General features: G+C 39.7%; 2 protein-coding genes and 1 long non-coding RNA gene across 5 annotated transcripts in view; 1 reads left to right on the top strand and 2 right to left on the bottom strand.

Moving 5' to 3' along the window:
- Window positions 1-7,873, top strand: part of LOC116056551 — a 112,683-nt gene extending 104,810 nt beyond the window's left edge. The window contains exon 3 of the long non-coding RNA XR_004106607.2: window positions 7,808-7,873. This is a non-coding gene — a long non-coding RNA (uncharacterized LOC116056551). The remainder of the gene's footprint in view (window positions 1-7,807) is intronic.
- On the bottom strand, window positions 969-13,517 carry ndc80 (NDC80 kinetochore complex component). The gene is made up of 17 exons (XM_031308690.2): window positions 13,330-13,517; window positions 12,687-12,791; window positions 10,772-10,861; window positions 10,002-10,128; window positions 9,331-9,503; window positions 8,885-8,987; window positions 8,675-8,761; window positions 8,283-8,376; window positions 8,051-8,151; window positions 7,478-7,622; window positions 6,315-6,520; window positions 5,917-6,066; window positions 5,563-5,652; window positions 5,363-5,455; window positions 4,999-5,129; window positions 4,655-4,757; window positions 969-1,440 (listed from the first exon to the last, which is right to left on the bottom strand). Exons 1-17 carry the CDS (start codon window positions 13,335-13,337, stop codon window positions 1,312-1,314), a joined length of 1,935 nt encoding a protein of 644 aa, XP_031164550.1. The 5' UTR covers window positions 13,338-13,517; the 3' UTR covers window positions 969-1,311.
- A 1,810-nt stretch (window positions 13,518-15,327) lies between these two features.
- nipbla (NIPBL cohesin loading factor a) overlaps window positions 15,328-21,150 on the bottom strand; it is a 33,308-nt gene continuing 27,485 nt past the window's right edge. For 2 of the 3 annotated variants that reach the window (XM_031308836.2, XM_031308837.2), the window contains exons 39-49: window positions 20,753-20,907; window positions 20,497-20,587; window positions 20,158-20,331; window positions 19,827-20,017; window positions 19,391-19,498; window positions 18,581-18,781; window positions 18,041-18,187; window positions 17,526-17,893; window positions 17,196-17,370; window positions 16,417-16,611; window positions 15,956-16,318 (exon numbers count right to left, since the gene is read on the bottom strand). In XM_031308836.2, the coding sequence (XP_031164696.1) occupies window positions 15,956-16,318; window positions 16,417-16,611; window positions 17,196-17,370; window positions 17,526-17,893; window positions 18,041-18,187; window positions 18,581-18,781; window positions 19,391-19,498; window positions 19,827-20,017; window positions 20,158-20,331; window positions 20,497-20,587; window positions 20,753-20,907 (2,168 nt within the window). Of the gene's footprint in view, window positions 16,319-16,416; window positions 16,612-17,195; window positions 17,371-17,525; window positions 17,894-18,040; window positions 18,188-18,580; window positions 18,782-19,390; window positions 19,499-19,826; window positions 20,018-20,157; window positions 20,332-20,496; window positions 20,588-20,752; window positions 20,908-21,150 lie in introns of all 3 variants that reach the window. The other variant, XM_031308835.2, reaches the window with a different exon arrangement.

The raw sequence follows: 21,150 nt of genomic DNA, 5'->3' as shown, positions 1-21,150 counted from the left end.
CACTCCATTTGCGTCGTCACTGCCAACTTTGCCTCGGTCAAATGATTTGCAATAAATGCTCCTGCCATGACAGAAAACTCCTAAAACAATAAACGCTTATAATAAACACTTTATTTACTAATGAGCCAGTCAGTTTTATGGGTTTTGGCTGGTATGTGGACCTTAAATGCTCTAATGTGTTCAGTAAAAATAAGATAAATGAGGCTGACACAAATGGAAACTATGCCTGCTATTTAATTGTTAACCAGCGTTTCCCTGAACCAAGATCTAACTGAAGTCAAATTCATAAAGTCACAGACTGAGTTTGTAGAATACAAATATTAAATAAGCACAGTGAAGGTGTCCAAAACATGTGATATTGTCAACACTGTATAACAACCAAACTGTTTCCGACAAAATTAAATATCCAAAATAAATGGCTTAAATTTAGCGATTTGTAGCTGTGTAAGTATAAAGTTAATTAAATTTGGCCTGATGGTAGTGCTGCAGGGATGTTGTATTGACTTCAGCCATAGTTAGTATTTATTTGATTAACCTTTAACAATTGGTGGTATTGGCTGCTGTAGACTCCTACTGCAATCAAGATATTGATTTTATTTGGTGCTTACTTTAATAAAAAAAGCTGTTACAAGGCTTTTGTTAATGTTTGAATACTTTATGAAACCAAGTAGCTATTGTAGAAACTGCAACGTTAACCAACAGTTGAGAAGTTTCGAAAATATCTCCTAGAGGAAAATGTGAATGTATAGCAACCTGAACACTTGAGTTTTGGCAACCAGGGATGTGCTGCCTTCTAGTGGCTTCGGTACAACACAACTATCTGATGAGGTCCAGTATGACCACAGTGAGGAAAGACTGATGATACATCTTACAGCCACTAACACAAATGAGAAAGTTTACAACAATATACTGACTACACCTTAAAACACAATTTTTCTTTTTTTGGTAAGCATTACTTACAATTATTGATTAAAATCTATATTTCAGTGTTACACAGTAAAATACACAAACCTTATCTAGCCCTTTTTCCTCTGGCATCTTATTGCCATATATTAAACTTTTATAGAAACTGGAGGGTTTTAAAGTTATGTATTAATGTTTATTAATGAAAAAACAGAAGTGTATTTTTTAAATTTTATTTAACCTTTATTTATTCAGTGATATAAAATGACACAAACACGTGAAAATTCAGAACTAATAATACAAAATCAAATTAGGCCAAGATGGAAACAAACTAAACAAACAAATAACAGGGAAAACTATTCTAATCTGCCCCCGCAGACCTGAAGGCCTCCATCCTCCCGCTTCACTTTACAAACTGTTTGCCTTGGACTTGAAGTTCTTCAAAGTTTCCCGCAGCTTCTGTATAGCAGCTTCATCGTCTTCCACAGCCTTAGAGCAGACACGCTTCACTCTGCCGTGCAGATCCTCCAGGCACTTCTGTTGTACAAGAACCACAGGAGCCAATGGGTTGTATTACACTAGGGCTGTAAACGGTTTGTGTATTCACACCTCACACCAAAACGTTACGATCCGGTGGTCACGGTCTGGTGGTCACGGTCTGGTGCATGCAGAATACATGGTATGTAGATTTACGCACATTATGCAGAACCAGAGTTCACATGAGCAAGTTCTGCCGGACCCTTTTAGCTGTACGCCGTTAGCAACACTGAACTGAACATTTGCTGAGGTTAGCACAATAAGCTGATTGGCATAAAAATCTGGAGCTGGAAGGCAATATAATATGCCTGCAATTTCTGAGGCCTGTACTACGAAGCAGGATTTGGCGTTAACGAGGTAACTTCAGGTTCAACCCAGGGTTTTCTGTACCACGACGGTGGATCACTTGTTACCGGGTTAAATCACCGTGGTAACTTACACTGAACACCTAACATGGTCGGGAGCAGGTTAAATTGGAGATTAGAGATTAACCGGTGTAAAAGCACCGCCTACTGACCAATCAATACTCGATTGATAACGGCGTCACCGTTCTTAAGATCAGGCGGAGCTCGGTGCGCTGAGAGGGGGGGAAGAGAGAGAGAGAGAGAGAGAGAGAGAGAGAGAGAGAGAGAGAGAGAGAGAGAGAGAGAGAGAGAGAGAGAGAGAGAGAGAGAGAGAGAGAGAGAGAGAGAGAGAGAGAGAGAGAGAGAGAGAGAGAGAGAGGCGCTCATAAAAGTTCAAACATTTAGAGACCGACAACCACGTTAACATTCCCTGATGGGCATTTTTATGAAATACATAGATTTTAATGGGAGGGAATTACATATAGGCCATTTGTCGGCTTTGAGCCGGGTGTTACCAATGCGCACATCGGTTTGAATTATGTTTTTATATTTTTTTATTTGCGCTCACGATCTCTTACTGCCAGGGCTGCAACTGAACTAATAGGCTAAAGCAATGTCAGTTTATGGAAAGGACAAGTGTAATTATAGTCAGATCTTGTGCCTGACTGATGGGGAAGTGTTATTGATAAGCCTTGTGATTTACACATCTACAGCGTCGGCTATTTTTTTGCTGGCTTTCCTTCCTGTTTTAGGAAGCAGTGACTGTATTGCGTTTTGCCTGTAAAACCGTGTCTGCGTTCTTCATATTTATGTAGAATTATAATTTGCTCTTATGTAAAATATGCGGCTCTGGTAGATGTTTGCGATTGGTCGTGCTGTGCAAACAGCACCTCTTTTATGTGAGTGTGCGTGTTGCTGGATTGGGAAACCCTGGGTTGACTGAACTAGTTGATAACCCCCGTCGTGACACAGCTTATGCAGGACCGCGGTTGTTAGGTTAGGTGAAGCCGGGTAACTGAAATAAATCCAGGGCGTGTTGATCTTGATTGGTAGTACAGGCCTCTGGTCAGCAACAACAGCAACGGAGAGAGAGTTGTGTATATAACAAGGACAGCGCGTCGCCGCTGCTCCACCGTTGTGAATGGAAACACATTAGACATGCTAACTCACATTCAAGAGCATTACTCTTACTCGGGACGAGGAAAAAGAAACCCGTATTTCAAATTCCATAGAATAAGAGATGCTTTCAGTTTTAGTCTTTTATGACCCGTTTCCTTTTGGGAAAGTGTGTTCCCACAGTGTAATATGGACCTGGTTGAACTGTTCCTTATTTTCAAACTGAAAATAGTTTACCAAAATTGCCAGTGGGCAAATTGTTACCTCAGTCCACAGAAAGAGGATTTGGTATGGACATTGACACTTTTACTACTGTCAATTCACAATAAATAAAATTAAATGCATTTGGGTTGTTTCTCCGCTTTACCAAACTCGCACAGAACCGTGACTCTTAAACCGGGGAATGATCCGAACCATGAATTCTGTGTACCGTACACACATATTACACACATTGAGGTATAGGAATCAGGAGTTGATGCATAAGGTCAGTGTTTCTCAGTGGGGGTGGTACAGCCCCCCAGGGGCGTTCAGAGGATGACGGGGGGCACTGGAAGCAATATTGTGGAAAGGGGGGCATTGAAGTGCCTTTGGGGGTCGTTTGTTTTAAGGCGAGTTTACACCAAACGTTCACAACAATACGAGTTTACACTTTAAACTACTTGCAAAAAAACAGTGGTCTGCAACATTAAAACCTGCCAGTTTACGCCACTGCGACTGGATGAGACGGTGCATCGTAACTCTTCTTCTCTTTAGTGTTTCTTTAGGCTTTGTGTGGTGCAGCTCCGTGCTGCCTTCATGGGAACGGGATGTCAGAGTATCATCTTATATAAACTGCGTACTGCAGCATTATGAATCTGTCTTATCGTGAACTTTATAGTCTATATTAAACGTTAACATCATTTATCTTTAAGTCTACTGTATGAACTTAGCGGTCCAACATTTTGATGATTTTTGATAATAGTAACAACAACAGGACTAATAATAATTATCGTAACAATAATAGGACCTAATCATTAATATTCAGGGCAATTGGCCTACATCTTATTTGATGGGGGTAAGGGACCTGGATAACGGATAGGGGGGCGCTGGTCCCAAAAAGGATGAGAACCACTGGTATGGGTGAAGGCAAAACATCTTGATCGCCCCCTGGTGGCTGGCTGCAGTATAGGTCATAAATCCCACCCCCTCCATGTTAGTGGATGGGACATGGGCCAAACTAATACTCGAAATAAATACTAAATACTAATACACAAATCATTTTTTGAAAAAGATAGTTTTGGTCATTTTAGGTAGTTCTGATCATGCTGTTTGTTCAAGTGTTTTTTTTTTTTTTATCAGTTATTTGATGCTGTAAAACAGGGTGAAACGTATTGATCGACAGCGGAGATTGACTCGCAATTGGTCGGGCAGGTGTATGGGTGGGACTTTGATACCGCAGCTCTACCACAACAGATATTTCCTCATGTTTTTAGCCGCTCTAATTTCTATTGTGTATTTCATACAATCATTTTCTTTTCATTGAAAGCCTCAATGTATTAAGTCAATGATGGCTACAGTCACATCTAAACCACAGTGAAATACTTAGGATGTTCCTATACGTCATGTGCTTGTGATGTTTGCGCGGGAAAAAAGCTAGATCTACTTATTTTTATACATTTGCTTGTTTTCTTGCCATAACAAATTGAAGTATGCCTGAGATATAGATACTTCCTTGCAGTACAGGGACAGATGTAGTAGAGTTGCAAGAACGTTACCTCTGTGATTGACAAGTGGTTAGTAGCTGTGGTAAATACAGATGCAAGGTTGTTGGCTACTGTTCGTCTCTCCTCATTGGTCTCCTGCAGCACTAGGTGGTACCTGAAGAAGAGACAACCACAAGTGTTTTATTTTAAAATAAAAAAAAAAAACCCTCATAATTTAGACTGACAGAAACCTTGAGGATGTTAAAGCTCACACATAAAGAATAAATGGGCCAGATATGTCAAAATTTCAGGGCCATTTGACACTGCTTTGTAGGGTCCATAGCCTCCAGTGGGATGAAGTAATCCTTAAGACATTATCTATCTATCTATCTATCTATCTAGTAACAATAACTCACTGTTGTTGCGCTGCCTTCAGTTGTTGCACAGACTCATCGTATCCAAAATTAACCTTCTTCTCAAGAAGCTTACAATGGTTCTCCATTGACTCCTTCTCTGCTAGCCATTCCTGTTCCTCTTGGGCCAGCACCTATGCAGACACAAACACACAGGAAACTATTGATAGTACACGTATGACACAACTGTGCGTCATCTGCACGTCACCAACACGTTCAAATGTTTAATCATTCCTGTTTTTCAGTTTTAAAGAGCACAAATGCCATCTTGTCTAAATATGGTTAAGTGTGCTTGATGTGTGCACACTGGTGAATGCAGTAGGGCATTTCTACCAACATTAAGCAGTCTAAACTATATGGACTATACCTGCATGTTAGAATCCAACCGCTCGTCCAGCTTACGAATCTGCTCCCTCATTTGCTTCAGGTCATTGGACTTGTCCAAGATGTTAGAATTCACCTTAAAAGAGACACGCATTAAAAAATGACAAATGTGATTTGAAAAAAAGACGCACTTTTGTGTCAGCATGGGAAAAAGGTAATAGAGCAAAATAAGGATTTTGTTACCTGCTCACAAGACTCCTCCAGACTGAGTTTCATGTTGGCTAATCGACTGTTCTCCTCCTCCACGTCACTGAGCAGCTTTCTCAGCACCATCTACAACACAGCATAGATCAGAACAAGGATACATAACACTCAAATCTATTATCACACGAAAGACACAAATCTAATTTTCAACGACCTACAATGGAGTAAATATAAAAAGGTGCATGTCCAAAGCTACAAATAACTGAAAATAACCTAAGCATTGGGATAGCAAGGTAGTCTTGTTTGTACTGAAATTAAATCCTTCAAAATATGAAAAACTGCTCCTATGCCGACTCAAGAGTTTGTGTAAACAGGATCATTAGCAGGAAATACCTGTCTCTGGGTTTTATGCTGAACCATGCTGCCGGGTCCATATTCACACGGCCTGATCTCAAAATCGTGACCACCAGCGTTCTCTGCAGACAGCGGTATCAGCTTCAGTTTACGTGCCAGCTTGTGGTACTCTGCTACCTTCAACTCCGCCTGGGAGGGGCAAGGAAACAAGTTAAATCAAAAGGTCAAAATGTGTGCCACTGGATGAACGTTTATTATCAATCTATACTGACTACAACTGGTTAGCAAATAAACACAGACACAAAATATCATAGTTTAATCCCAACTATTAAGAATTTTTTTGGCATATGTCACATACACCATCTTAAACATTTTGTTGACCATTTCTGCTCCTCCTGTGCATACAGTACATACTACAGTCAATGTACATACAGTACCTTGTCATTCACTTTGGCCAGAACAATCTCCTCATTCCACTTGTGCTGTTGAGCATCTTCAAGAGACTTGCTGAGACTGGAGATGGTCTGCTGGAGTTCTCTCTTCTCTCGGTTGATCCTCTCAACATCAGCTGGAGTAAACTTCTGGTTCTGCAGGAGGTTTTGCAGTTCATTTTGCTGATGTTTTAGAGTCTCCAGCTGACTGCCTGCAGAAAGACAGAGAGGAAAAAAACATGATGTATATGAAATCAGATTCAATCCTCAGTACTGGTTGCAAGGAGATGTTCAAAGTTATTGTAGAAGACCCAATAAGCCCACTTGTGACCACATAACAGATTATTTAAAACACATGGGTAACCATGTGCTAATTTGAACCTGAATACTGTTTAGTTAGTACAGAAGAACTATGTTGCTGAGTGGAAGCTTTCTATGTACTGCATGGTTACTGATTGACAGTGAGAGACTGAATATCTGCAGTTAAAAAAAAAAAAAAGTATGGTCTCTGGTGGCTTATTAATAAAAACAGGAATATTACATTTTTTTTTTCAACAGGGACTAAACTGAGAAGGCTCTCAGGCAAGACACAAATCCAGTTAACCCATAAGTAGAATCCTTATTATGTTGGTGCTGAGTGTGCACAGGCCCATTAAGAATTTTTACTTTGCATAGTAGTAATTAGCACAGACGGCTTCATGGTAGGGCTGGGCAATATATCGATATTATATCGATATCGTGATATTAGACTAGATATCGTCTTAGATTTTGGATATCGTAAAATTGTAATATATTAAGTGTGGTCTTTTTCCTGGTTTTGAAGGCTGCATTAGAGTAAAGTGATGTAATTTTCTGAACTAAGACTGTTCTAGCTGTTCTATTATTTGCCTTTATGCACTTTGTCATGAAATCGACATTTCTGATGATTATTTATCAAAAATCTCATTGTGTAAATAATATTTTGATAAAGCACCAATTGTCAATCCTACAATATTGTCACAATATCGACATCAAGGCATTTGGTCGAGAATATCGTGGTATTTGATTTTCTCCCTATCGCCCAGCCCGACTTCATGGTGACTAATTATTGAGATCCAGACATCATCAGATGCCCACAGGATCCAGTGCATCCTGCCAAAGAACTGGCTGACTGACATGGTCATATTTACCAGTGGTCTCCAGCTCGTCACTCAGTTCTGAATCTCTGTTCTCCAGTTTGGCTTTAAAGGTTTCCATGCTGCTTCGATAACTCTGGAGATTCTTGAGGTCGGCCTGCAGCGTTATCCTTTCCTTCCTCTTGGTCATTAGACGGTCCTGTCCAGGAGAAGAAGACAGAACATTATCTGTCTGATTTAGTGTTGCTCTCAAGTTAAACGAGATTACATTTAAACGGGTGAATTATATATACACAGTTGACATGAAGGGGGTCATTAGCTTTAGTTTGTACCAGGGTTTAAACATGTTTATTTCTGCTCTAAAGTTGGGCATTTTAACATTAGCGTCTACGGGGATTGACTTGCTTTTGGAGCCAGGTTGAAGTGGCCATTCGAGGAACTGCAGTTTTTGGCACTTCTGAGTGGGCTTAATTTTTCAGCCCCGGAGGTTGCAGCTTGGTTTTCATCCTTTTCACTTCAAATGAATGCAGTACAATAGCCCTTACTGTATATAATAAATGGCAAGATTGTAAAATCATAATCTATTCATGTGCACATGGGGACGTGTCAATAAAAAGGTCTTCTGACCGTCCGGCTCTCTTTCTCCAGTTGTTCAACCTCATCGTTGAGTATTCTGTACTTCTCCTCCGTCGAGGCCAGCAGGGCTTCGTCAACGTTGTAAAGTTTCTCTGTGAAGACACACACTTGTTAATGTTTCGATAGCTAGATTCTTTTAACGGGACTCAAAATTTGACATAAAAATCTAAACTGAAACTAACATTATGCTTGAATATACATTTCATAGAGATGCTGTGCTTACTTAGTTTATTGAAGAATAATTCATCCATGTCGTCAAATGTGTCTTCACCCTGCATGAACTTGGAGTATGTCTCAGCTGTGTAGTCCAAGACGAGCTGCACAGTGACACGTGAAAGAGAAGATAAACATAAATAAATAAACAAACAAACAAACTCACAAATGTTTTAGACAGACAGACAAAAATAAGAGGATCCGTATAATGTAAAAATACAGAGAGAAAACACCTGAATGGCTTTGTAATATACTGTATCAGTAAGAAAAACCCACAACTGTTAGCAACCATGTAACAAAGAGGTCTTGTGTTTGATTCCAGCAACAGATATACAGTACATCCTCTTGACATGTTTTTTAAGGGTTTATGCCTTATGGTGCTGTTAAGAGAAGTCAGGGTACCTTGTTATATTCAGCCCCTTCCTCGATATCAGTGTCTTCACAGAAGTCACTGAACAGCAGCTCCTGCTTACTCAAAGACCAGTTGATCTGACACACAGAATAAGCACAAAAATTACATTTGTTTATTCTGAATCTGATGCAAAAGAACATGGTTTTAGATAGTAATAGTCCACTGTAATACTTATTAAAAAAGTGTTGTTTGCGTCTCACCTTGACTTGGTCAATTAGCCACATGAGAGCACCAAGGGCCTGAGGCCAGGTGTGAGGAGCTCCAACAGAATACATTGAAGATTTGGAGAGAACAAATGGATACCTTAAACCAAAAAATATGGAGAAATAAAGACAGTCAGCAATATTTCTTAAACTATAGAAGAGGAGCCAACATGAAGGCTAACAACAATTGGTAAGGTACTTGCATGTACTATGAATTTGATACTAGCATAACATTTTTAAAGATTTTCTCTCCATCGTTCTTTGTATTTCTTTAAATCTAGCCCCATCCTTAAGTGGTGCTAAAGTCGTAGGCCACCAAGAGCTTTCTTTCTTTCTTTTTTCTAAGATAAAAAAAATGCACTTAAGTCTGCAGGGGGTACTAAATGAAACAAAGAAATATGAATACATACAATTCTTATTAATACTTAAAGACAGTATTTTACCTCAGGGCTTTAAGCATAGCTGGAACCTCCTCCTCAACTTTTAGATTTGGCATCTCAAAGTTTGGGTCTAGCTGACGGTAGACAAACTCAAACACCTTCACAAACTCCTTGGTAGAGGGAGACTGGAGGGTCTTGGCTGACAGAGTGCCTGGGTAACCCTGCTCTGTCAAGAACTACAAAGACATAAGAGAGAATATCAGGCTGGACAGAACTACGTATGGATTCCCACTCATATTGACCAACACCTATACTACTTTTTTTTGCTGCAAATGCAGGTACAAAAAGTTTAAGCTACATTTTGATTTCCCATTCAGTATTATTATTTAATCAGTACGAATGTAGTAAAACAAATAAATTGCAAACCCGATATCAGCCAATATTGATATTATGCTAGTATAGTGGTGAGACTGTAAAATCAAGAGTGCTGGAGCCTTTTAGACCTCCGTGTGGTAAATGTGTCCATCAGGTGTATTGCAGTAATGCTCAGCAGCAGTTCAATGACATGGGATAAGGTGTATGTTGCTGTCTGCCGTCAAGTGAATTTTCAGATATAACCACTAAGGGGCACCAGCATATTTCATTTTCATATCCCACACAGTGGATTTAATGTACAAACATGTAATGTAAACAAACTAAGCTATTAGAGAAAACACACACACAAAGTGTTTTACCTCATGCAGCTGTCTGATACATTGCTGAACATAGGACTTATCATGCAGAGGTCTGGTGTCTTTGATCTTCTCAGTTCCTCCAAACCCTGACATGGTGCTGTTGCGAGGCATGCTGGCTCCGCTAGTCCTGCAGACAAAATATTAACATACCACCACAATGTCAAATATCAATTCATGTCTCAATCACGTTCATACATTACAAAACGAAATTCAGGGAATTTCAGGCACTATTCTTTTCAATTTTTCAAAAATTGTGAATCACAACAATCACCTTGAGTAATGAGCATACATTAATGAATAAAGAAAAACAAGTTTCATTTTAATTGCATCTAAATAATTGCATTGTATAAATGTATTAGTGGTAAAGAAAAACAAAGACAACAAATCTGACTGGTTTTAGCTTGAGTAGGATAACGAATGAATTCTCTTCTAGTTCACTCATTTCAATACCTTTTAGTACCATTAATGTCTGGTTGTTACTTTAATTTAAACCAGTGTAACTAAAAGCCCAGTCACAGAGGTTTTTACAGAGGTATTACTCTCTTTGAGGTCATCACAGATGTTTCCTTCTCACTGTGTAAGGTAAAGACTATACATGTTTACTACTTAATTTCATCTTACTACTATTGTAATTGTACTGGCAGTGTCCGGTTTTACTGATGTATAGCCTATATCTATTGTATGTTCTCAGTCTTTTGTAGTTGTTTACACTTCTTTGTGAAGCACGTTGGAAAGCAACTTTGTACATTTCTGAAATAGTATTCACGTACCGTGCACCAAAGAAGCTGGTCCGCCTTTCAGAGTTCACAGACTGCGGTTTGGGTATGTTAAGCTTTCCAAAGGAAGGCTGTTTAACATTACTGTGAAGAAACATAAAACGTGAACAAATTCATGTATTCCACTTGCTGACTCACATTGAAACATGCTGACAATAATCCATTTCTCATGTGTCACATGCTCATGTTTCTAATATCACCCCATGCCACAAATAAGTAATGTTAGGAGGTCTAAACTATGAAGCCTCCAACTAAATAATGCCCAAGTGTTTGTGTCCGTTTGGTATCAACGTTAAACGTATAGAAAATAGCATGAAACTAAACATAACATCCTTTGTCTACAGTGTAACGTCAGTCCACGGTAATGTTATGGATACAAAAAAGTCATTAGAAGTAGTCAAGGAGCAAAGTGTATAATGTTTGTTTTTGTTAGGATGTTGCTAACATCAGGGGTCCGTTTCAGAAAGGAGGTTTAGTGAAAACTGAGTTTGGTAACCCTGAGATGAGGAAACTGAGCGGTTTCAGAAAGAGAGGTAACTTAACCTCAGAGTCCGTTACTATGGTAACGGAGCCTGTGAACCTAACCTGGTGGGGAGCAGGTTTTCGTCAATAAACCTCGAGTTTCTCTCAGTCTCCTCCCTCTGACACAGCGCTCTCATTTCCTCATTCATTCATTCATTCTGTATCAGGCGCATTTTAGCGCAGTTTGTTATCAGCATGAATTACAAAAACCTGGTTGGTTTATTAACCATGTTAGGCAGACTATAAAAACGTTTTTGTTCCGAACATGGCATTTCCTTTTGTCAACGATCCCGTTGATGAAGATGCTGTATTACTTCGTTAGTTAAACATATGTCGGGAGGTGTTTCTCTGTTTTGTATGTCAATACAAAATTGAGCTACAAAATAAAATAAAAAAAAATAAAACATATGTCGGGAGATGATATTGAGGCCCCGACTATAGATGTATTTTCATTTCCAGATAACTACCTATTTGAGCGGTATCGTTTTTCTTCAGTGTCCATCAGATACGTAGATAACCTTATCCATCCCCATATCACTAACGTCACCCATCGTGGACATGCTCTTACTCTTATTTGTGTCGCATTATGTTTTCTTTACAACACTGTTGATGCGGAGCATTAGTAAAGCAAATGTAGCAAAGCGCCGTAAGAAGAGTGTGACTCGCTCTGAAACGTGTTTTAAACGTTTTTGTAGAGTTCCCTGGACACAAACCAGTAAGAGACATTAAAAAAGAAATAAATGATTGTAAATCATAATTCTGTAAATGACGGTGCTGCAACCTCAGAATGGGATTAGTAGTACTTTTTCGCCCACAGGACTGCACCTAAATGAAATTATAGGTGTACTACCATTCCAGTTTTCACCAGTAATATTATAGATTACCTGCGATATGAAATTAATACACTATATTAGAGCTTACGCATTGACTCGAGCAGCAATTTTCTCCCACACAAATTCTTTTGCAGCAGCAGCCGTGTTGTTTTTTTTTTTAATTAAAAAAAATAAAATATATATATATATTATTTATTTATTATTATTATTATTATTATTATTTTCAAACTCGCTGTAGTGCGCATGATTATTTCGCCGACCAGTTTGTTTGTGGTCGTTACCATGATGAATTGTAGTATCATGGCTCCATTCATGCTGCCTTTTTATTCTGGTGGTGCACGCTCTTAGCTCTGAGTGAACGTACACCGAGTTGATGGAACCAACTCGAATCAGCTGTTCTGGAACCGAAAACTCAAGAGTGTTCCATCTCAGGGTAGCCAAATCAACTCAAGAGATCAGGGTTAGACTCAGTTTGTTAAACCTCCTTCCTGAAACGGGTCCCAGGTTATAACAACCACAAATGGGCATAATAGTTTCTGTTACTTCAAACCAACCTTTTAGGCGTTGTATACGCCATACTCATCCTGTTGCTGTCTTGCACTCGCATAGGCTGGTCCGATGATCTGCTGCTTGCTAACGTTGCACGACTCATCCTTCCACTAGATCACACATTACAAAAAAATAAACGTTTAATAACGTTATTCTACTGTTTCACGAAGTCCACCAAAACACATAAAACTGCATATCAGGGCGATACTATTGGTTAGCTAGCTACATTTTGAAATTAATGTCACATACGGCCAGATATACGTTAACGTAAAGTCTGTCAGTAATGTTATCTCGGTGTATGTTGTGCGGTAGCTTAACGTTAGCTAGCTACTAGCTACTCGTTCAGTGGCTTAGCTAGATTAACTAGACAGAACACAACATAGCTAAATATAATAAACGTTGTTAGGAAGTAATGCTGGCGTAAAGTAATTATTACAGTTGGTAACATTGTTTACATTAACGGTAACGTTAGCTAACTGCATCTAGCTAACTTTGAAATCAAGTCACAATAACGGCGACTGGTAATGTTAACGTAAATATCTTATGCAAGCTACCAAAACCATTACATTTCGTCAGACTGTTACTTAATGATTGTTTCCAGTGATACAAAATGGCTTTAAGTGGATCTCAAGTTAATTTAAGACGTACCGCTCCATATTGTGTAGCTAGCTAGGTGGAAAGTTAACGTTTACAAAATGATCCAAACGGACGAAGTCACAAACCCCGCCAAACAAATACAAATACTGGATGGCGGTGACATCACCAGAGTACGGATAGCTATTTCACCCAAAAAGGGTTCGTAACGCGCTCTACAAATATAGGACTTGTCCACAGCGACACACAATATAAAAGAAAATCTGGAGTGATTGACACTGATGTTTAGCATGTAAACACTATCAACTAATATTTGTAACTTTGAATGTAATCTAAAAAGCTGAGGGAAACGTAGGATAATTACACTTAGCTGCACAAATAGAATATTCAAAATGTTGGCTAATTTACCTGGCAAAGCAGTTTTTTCCTATTAGACTATCTATGACTGTAATAATCCCACAAGTATCTGACTGACTTAGATTTGTCACAAGTAATCATACTGCTTTTTGTACTAAATGCAGCTGGTACTGAATGAAACAACATACACTCACCTAAGGGATTATTAGGAACACTTGTTACATTTCTCGTTAATGCAATTATCTAACCAACCAATCACATGGCAGCTGCTTCAATGCATTTAGGGGTGTCGTCCTGGTCTAGACAATCTCCTGAACTCCTAACTGAATGTCAGAATGGGAAAGAGAGGTGATCTAAGCAACTTTGAGTGTGGCACGGTTGTTGGTGCCAGACGGGCTGGTCTGAGTATTTCACAATCTTCTCAGTTATTGGGATTTTCACGCACAACCATTTCTAGGGTTTACAAAGAATGGTCTGAAAAAGGAAAAACATCCAGTATGCTGCAGTCCTGGGGGGTGAAAATGCCTTATTGATGCTAGAGGTCAGAGGAGAATGGGTCGAGTGATTCCAGCTGATAGAAGATCAACTTTGACTCAAATAACCACTCGTTACAACCAAGGTATGCAGCAAAGCATTTGTGAAGCCACAACATGCACAACCTTTAAGCGGATGGGCTACACCAGCAGAAGACCCCACCGGGTACCACTCATCTCCACTAAAAATAGGAAAATGAGGCTACAATTTGCACGAGCTCACCAAAATTGGACAATTGAAGACTGGAAAAATGTTGCCTGGTCTGAATAAGCTTGATTTCTGTTGAGACATTCAGATGGTAGAGTCAGAATTTTGCGTAAACAGAATGAGAACATGGATCCATCATTCCTTGTTACCACTGTGCAGGCTGGTGGTGGTGGTGGTGTAATGGTGTGGGGGATGCAATCCTATCAATATCGGCCAACATTCCTAAAGAATGCTTCCAGCACCTTGTTGCCACAAAGAATTAAGGCAGTTCTGAAGGCGAAAGGGGGTCAAACACGGTTCCTAATCTTTTAGGTGAGTGTAGTAACATGTTATGTTAGGTCTTCCATAGTGGTTTGGCGTGATTCTCTAAAGGGCACAATTTGTTAAAAAAATTGAATTCTATGATAGTTTTCAAATACTATAGAAACTATTTAAACCACAAATTATGACTACTTTCAGGTTTTGTGCGTTTTGAAATCTATGAACAGAAATACTAATAGAAGGGTTGTATGCTTTCTCCCTCATATGTAAATGATCAACCCTCTTAGTCCTTTCAGGCCTGTCTGTGTTTTAGCAGTATCTAGGTCTTAAACTTTTCTTCATTTATGAAATGAAAAGATCAGATTAACACTTTGAGCAGACAAGTGACAAAGAAGTAGAAAATTTATTGCAGTATTTGTTCCACCAAAAGGGTATGGATCCCCTTTCCTCTTATTACTAGGGTGACCTAATACAACAAAATCTAAATTTACAAAATATCCTCCTGCAATAGGCCACATATACTGCATGCGTAGTTCGAAATAGAATAAATTATGTTCAGAGGACTCTGCCATTGTACAGCATGGACAAATAAAAGTGAACAAAAATAAAAATTCTTATTTTTTTCTTTTTTTCTTGTTTTTCCTTCAAATATCTAAAAGCTAAAAGGAAAAAAAACCATCAGGGTGCTAGTAGTATAATAAACTCCAAAACACTTTAATAAGAACATCAAAAAGACTAATTTCCAACATTCACTTAAGGTTTTATTCTTTTTTTTACAGCTTTTTTGTCTTCAGAGATATAAACATTTTAGTTTTTTGTTGTGTTAAACTATGATACAGTGGGAGTAGAAATGAGTGACTAGAATCTGCTGCACAACAGCGAAGGAGCTCCCACAACAATGTTGACAAAACATTTCCCTCCAGGTCTCTTTTCTGATAGCCTTTTTAAGGGATAATTTGGGTGAATTATTCCTTTAATGCCTTCTGGATTCTATCCTCTGCACTTGTACACAAACAAAACGTGAGCAGTCCCTCTAATATAATAAGTCTTATGTTTTGTGTCTTTTTCATTCTTGCAAGAATAACTCATGTAAAAGTATGTAGTGTCAAATATTCTTGCCCTCTTGTGTTTTCTTACAAAAATGAGGAAGGAGAGGAGGAGGGTAGGAATCCAGTGAAGTTTGGCTGTGTTGTTGGAGGTGGCAAGTTGAGGAGGAGGAGTAGGAGCAGGGAAGAGGAGGATTTTGATAAAGTAGAAATGGAGAAGGGGGACCAAAAAAAGAAATGAAAAAAAAAAAAAAAAAAACGCCACACGGGAGCCATTAGCTAGCCCCCCCTTCCCGCGCTGCATACATTGAGCGTAAAGTCTGTACTACTTTGTTGCTCAGTTTGTGGTTGCTGGTCAAGGCAATCTTCTTGTAAATGATGTCCGACTCCTTAATAGTGTCCACCCAAGGCACCTGTTTGCGGCCATCACGTTTCTTGGCATCTGCCCAGGGCCCCGAGTAGGAGCCGGCCATCCAGTGGATGCTATATCCATTGGAGGTCTTCTGGATGACTCGAGCTATTTGCGGCCGGTCCTTGTATTTGGGGCAGCAAAGGGCAATCACATCCATAGATTCCACTGTCTCACTCATACGGCCGGGGTCAGAGGAGTCACCAGCTCGCCTTGACCTTCGAGAGGACTGCAGAGAGGACAGAAGAAAAAAAAGTTGCACTGTTTCTCCCCACATTTTTAAATTGCATTTTAAATGCAGATAGCGCGTCTGTCTATTGCTCTCACCCCTGGGGTCCTTTCGTCGTCACTATAATCATCATCCGTCTCTGGCCCTGCCTGATTGCGCGGGCTGGGTCCTGACATGGGGCCGGAGCCTCCCAGTAGGGCATTTATGGCTTTGTTTCTGATGTTAGCGCTGGCAGACGCTTCTCCCTCCTCATCCTCCTCGTCTGGGTCCAGATGTTCCATCAGAACCTTGAACTGAGCAGAGTGAAAAGACAAGAAACTAACTTTGAGACACAAGTTTCACACTCTGCAGCATTTAAACATCAACCTCAAAGAACCCAACACGACAGAATAGAGTTTGGGTAACCATAGGAAACGTACAGGTATTGAATGATTTGAAGGGGAAAACTCAAGCCAGTGGGGCCAGCCACGACAGTTAAGCCCACGCAGATACAATGTAGATATAAGGCCTGGTCAAGCCGCCGAGTATCATCTCTTTGCTTGGGTGAGAGTAGGTGATAAAGGCAGCCAGCTTAAAGTTCAATTGTGTGAGGGCTAGAGAATGGTGTCTGTTATGAGGCCCAGTAGATTTATGAAGTCACAGCCCGTACCCACTGCAAGGCCCAGTTATAGGTCAAAACATAATTTAAAATGAAATACTGAACTTCCTTGAATGCTAACCCAATCTTGGCACATTTTACAGTGTATTGATAACTTTCTTCAGATAATTAGAAATAACTTTATATTTAAATCCTGATGTGACTGTCGAGAAGACCCAAAAACAGATTAACTGGCAATCTGTGATGGCAATGAAAGTTTGATATAGCTTCATTACTCACATCTAGGTACTGTCTGACAATCCGCTTCTTGACATCGTTTGTCAGTGTGGCGCGAGCCATGTTGTTGGAGATGAAGTCGATGGTTTGTCGTGGGTGGAAGTTAATGTTGCTTTTTCTGTTCACTGCCTTATCGTACACCTTGGCCGACTCTGTCGGAGAGTACTTCTGAATTTTTCTGTTGGAAGACAAAAAATGTCGAGTTACAGAGGTCATAGAATTCCCAATGTGGCTGAAGGTTTGAATTGCTCAAACTAATCCACACTTAGAAATTCAGACATTATAGTCATTTAGATAAAGGCTGTATAGAAATTAAGATTATGTAGACCTTACCCGTCAGAGAATCCATATTGGTTCTTCAGATGCTGTTTGAGCACCAGCAGCAACAGGATGCCCTGAACAGAATTGGCAAAGTCCAAGAGACCTGTGGGATTGTCTGGGACGAGCCTCATTACTTTTTCCACATCTTCCAAATCCAAATCGTCCAGATCAGTTTCTGACTCTGAGCTCTCCGAGTCTGTAACAGGTTTTCTTGCCTTTTTAGGCCGCCGTACCACACCGTCACTGTCACTGTTTTCTTCCTCATTGCTCCTTGGAGAATCGCAGTTCATCTTTTCCTCTTCATCCTCCCCATCTGACGTGTTCTTCCACTCCTTTACCTTTACCCTCTTCTCCTTACGCCTCGGCTCCTTTAGCAGAAGCTGGACAGGAGAAATTTATAAAAATCCATATAAATACAAATAACTGTAAACAAAATTTGCTTTTGAAGATTCTTTCAACCCCATTGGAAGGAACACATACCCCCCCCCCCCAGTACATGCAAGCTACTTTTAAAAATGCGATCCTACCTCTTTGAAGGTTTGCAACAAGTTGCTGCCAGAAACAGACAGGGTGATGTCTATGTGATGCATAATGAAGAGAGGCTCCTCCTGGCTCTGGTATGGGAAACAGGCGAGGTTGTCTGCTACAAACAGAAGCATGTTTACTTCCGTCTTCTGCAGAAATAGAAAGAAAAGAGGGGAAAAGCATGAGTGAGAGTCAGTGCCTGGTACAATCTCTATTTGCACTGTTCGCTTATTAGAATTTTATCTATTCATACATGGTCAAAAATAACCTAGTCTTATTACATTAGCAAGACAGTAAAATAATTAGATTTAAATTCTTTCAACACCACAGTGTTTGTTGTATCTTTATTAAAAGGTATTGCTTTAAAGTTGAGTTGCCTGTATCCCTAAGAGTCATATTTAACATTTACACGTGATTACATTTCGTGCCAAGACACACTGTTGGCCAAGTAGATTTCTACTTGGCATGTCGTTAACGAGGATATACCACTTTACACTGAGCAGTGCCAAGGCGTGTTAAGGTGAGTGCAGGTTTTTACTCACAGAACTGTCATCGAAGAGGTTCAGCAGTGAGATGAGGAACGCCCTCCGGTGCTGCCGGTTCCCCCGGATCATAGTGAAGAGGTGGGAGCAGAGTGCTGAGTGAGTCTCGTCCTGTCTGAAACCTCTTATGATGGTCCTACGAGACGACTCGATGGCCTGCTGCAAGTTGTAAGACATCTTCATCCCAGCAACTGCTTTCATCTGTGAAAGAATGTTGAAAGAAAAGGGTTACAAACTTAGCATTTCAGGCAACTGTTGAGACAGCTGGTGCCATGAGAATGTGCCAATAAATAAAAATTGTGTCACAGTATTTCTCCATCACTACAGAAGTGCCATTTACATTGTGAAAAAATTTTATGCAGAATCTGAATCTATGTTATGTAGAATCTGGTTGTGTGTTTAATGTGTATTCCTGGTGTTGGTCTACTGGCTATTAATGGAGGAATAAAGTTCTACCACAAACCACTTCAGCAGTAAAGCAGCTATAGAACGTGACTGTTTAACGTGATCTGCAGCTGCCTATTTTATATGATACTGCCATGGATACACTTGGATCTCAGTTTCTTTAATATATTTTAAAATCAAATCAATATAAAAGGTCATTCAGCACATTCTACCACCGGCACTAAGATGTTGCTGGATGACTGAGTGAGCGTATGTTGATCATTCTGTATTGGAGGTTATTAGGAGAGCACTGAAAGACTAAGTTAGATTTCCTTTTCCAGGTACAAATGGTTGAACTAGCTTAAGTCATCAAGTAATGAAGGCGAGTCATATTTCAAAACTTGGCAACACAGAACACCGACTCACATGGATGAATCCTGTGTACTTCTTGTCAATCTCCACCAGCTGCTGATCAGATTTGTTCCTCATGCTGGGCTCTGGGTCTGTTCCCATAGCAATGAGGTAGGGTACACACTGCACAGACAAGACAAAAAAAGAGGGGACGTCACATACGTTCATTCTTCTGTTTATCAAAACTGTTACATTGAAGTAAATGAGGGTTTAACTATACTAGAACACATGAAATAATGGTTATCTTTTAGGAGTTAGTTTCAGGCTTTAAGATTCACACACAAAACCAAGGATAAATGTGACCAAATGATAATTGATATCATATTGAAATACTACATCTATGAGCCCAATTCTAGGACAAAGATGCATTAATAAAATGGTAGTTTGGGTTTATTTTTTATTAATTACTAGAGGTGGGGTGGTTTGACAGCTTCTGGCTCTCATATCTTACCTGAACTGGATGGATGAGACCCTGGTTGAGTGTGAGAGCTATGACGTTGAGAGCAAAGTGCCGTACACTGGACTGGGTGTGGAAGAATGCCTCCAGCACCTGTTTAAGATAAAGCTGCATGATGGAGCTGCTCATTCCTGAAGAGATGTCTCCCATCTCCTTCAGATCCTCCTTTTTGGACAGTTTCTTCCCTGCAAGGTCACAAAATATGATGTGTTGCACCAACTTTGACAAACAAAAACAAAACCAGTATGCTGTCAGAGGATGTAACACTGGAGTGCTGAATCAAAAAGCTGTTAAAAAGTACAGCAACAACCACAACTTTACTTACATTCTCTGTCTGCTTCCTGCATCCGCGTGTCCTCCTCTTGAAGGTATGTCTGGAGGTTTTTGAGGATCTGGATTTTGAGGTTGATGGAGGAGGCACTGTCAGCCAGGATGCCATTGTACAAGGTCTTTACCTCAGGCATAAACATCTGGCTGGGATGCATGATCACGAGGAAGCCTGAGGAAATAGAATAACACAAAGCAAAGACATGTAAACAATGCATCTCCATCCACCTCATCTATACCTGCTGGGGAAAGAAAATCTAAAGATAGGTTTTTGCACACAATAAATATGGTGACCTTTACATTTGTCAAAACTAATATTTAAAAATGGTGTTCTTGCCTAAGCCAATGATGGCTTTGGTCTTGACCTCCTCGTCCTCATGTTTGGTGAAGTATATCAGCAACTCCAGAACTTTCTCCTTGATCTCAACCTGTACACAACATACATGGACACGTAGTTGTAAGATAGCGTACATTTAAACATTTGTTATAGCAGCAACAAAGATGGAAAAGCAATGGCTTTCATTTCACATCTAAGCTATGTATGCTATGTATTTCAAATTTTAAATATTATGACACATCAACTGCAATCCTACCTTGTTGGTGCCCTTGAACTCCTCCAGATCAAAATCAAAGTGCCGGGCCAGAGCACCCACAGTGAAGAGCGATCGCAGCAGGAAAGGCTTGTTTGCTACCAATGTCGTGCTGTTAGGATCCTCCTGATGCTGAACCTTCAGCTTGTTAAGTGCGCCTGAAAAAAAAAAAAAGATAAAGACTTTAAAGTTCCAATTTTTATTTTTTGCAGTTTTTATATATATATTTTTTTTAACTTAAAACTAGAGTGTACTCTCGTTTAAATTGATACATTGTTTGGAAAGTTGAAACACAAGTTATATTGCCTGGTCTTGGAATGTGGTAAAGGTGACACTTTAAAGCTCACTGAAGACTTCTGTTGTCCTTGCAAAAACAGTGCATACACAATCAAAGTTGCTAA

The sequence above is a fragment of the Sander lucioperca genome, chromosome 2 (genome assembly GCF_008315115.2).
Source record: "Sander lucioperca isolate FBNREF2018 chromosome 2, SLUC_FBN_1.2, whole genome shotgun sequence".
Taxonomy (NCBI): Eukaryota; Metazoa; Chordata; class Actinopteri; order Perciformes; family Percidae; genus Sander; species Sander lucioperca.
This window is presented reverse-complemented; position numbering and strand designations above follow the sequence as displayed.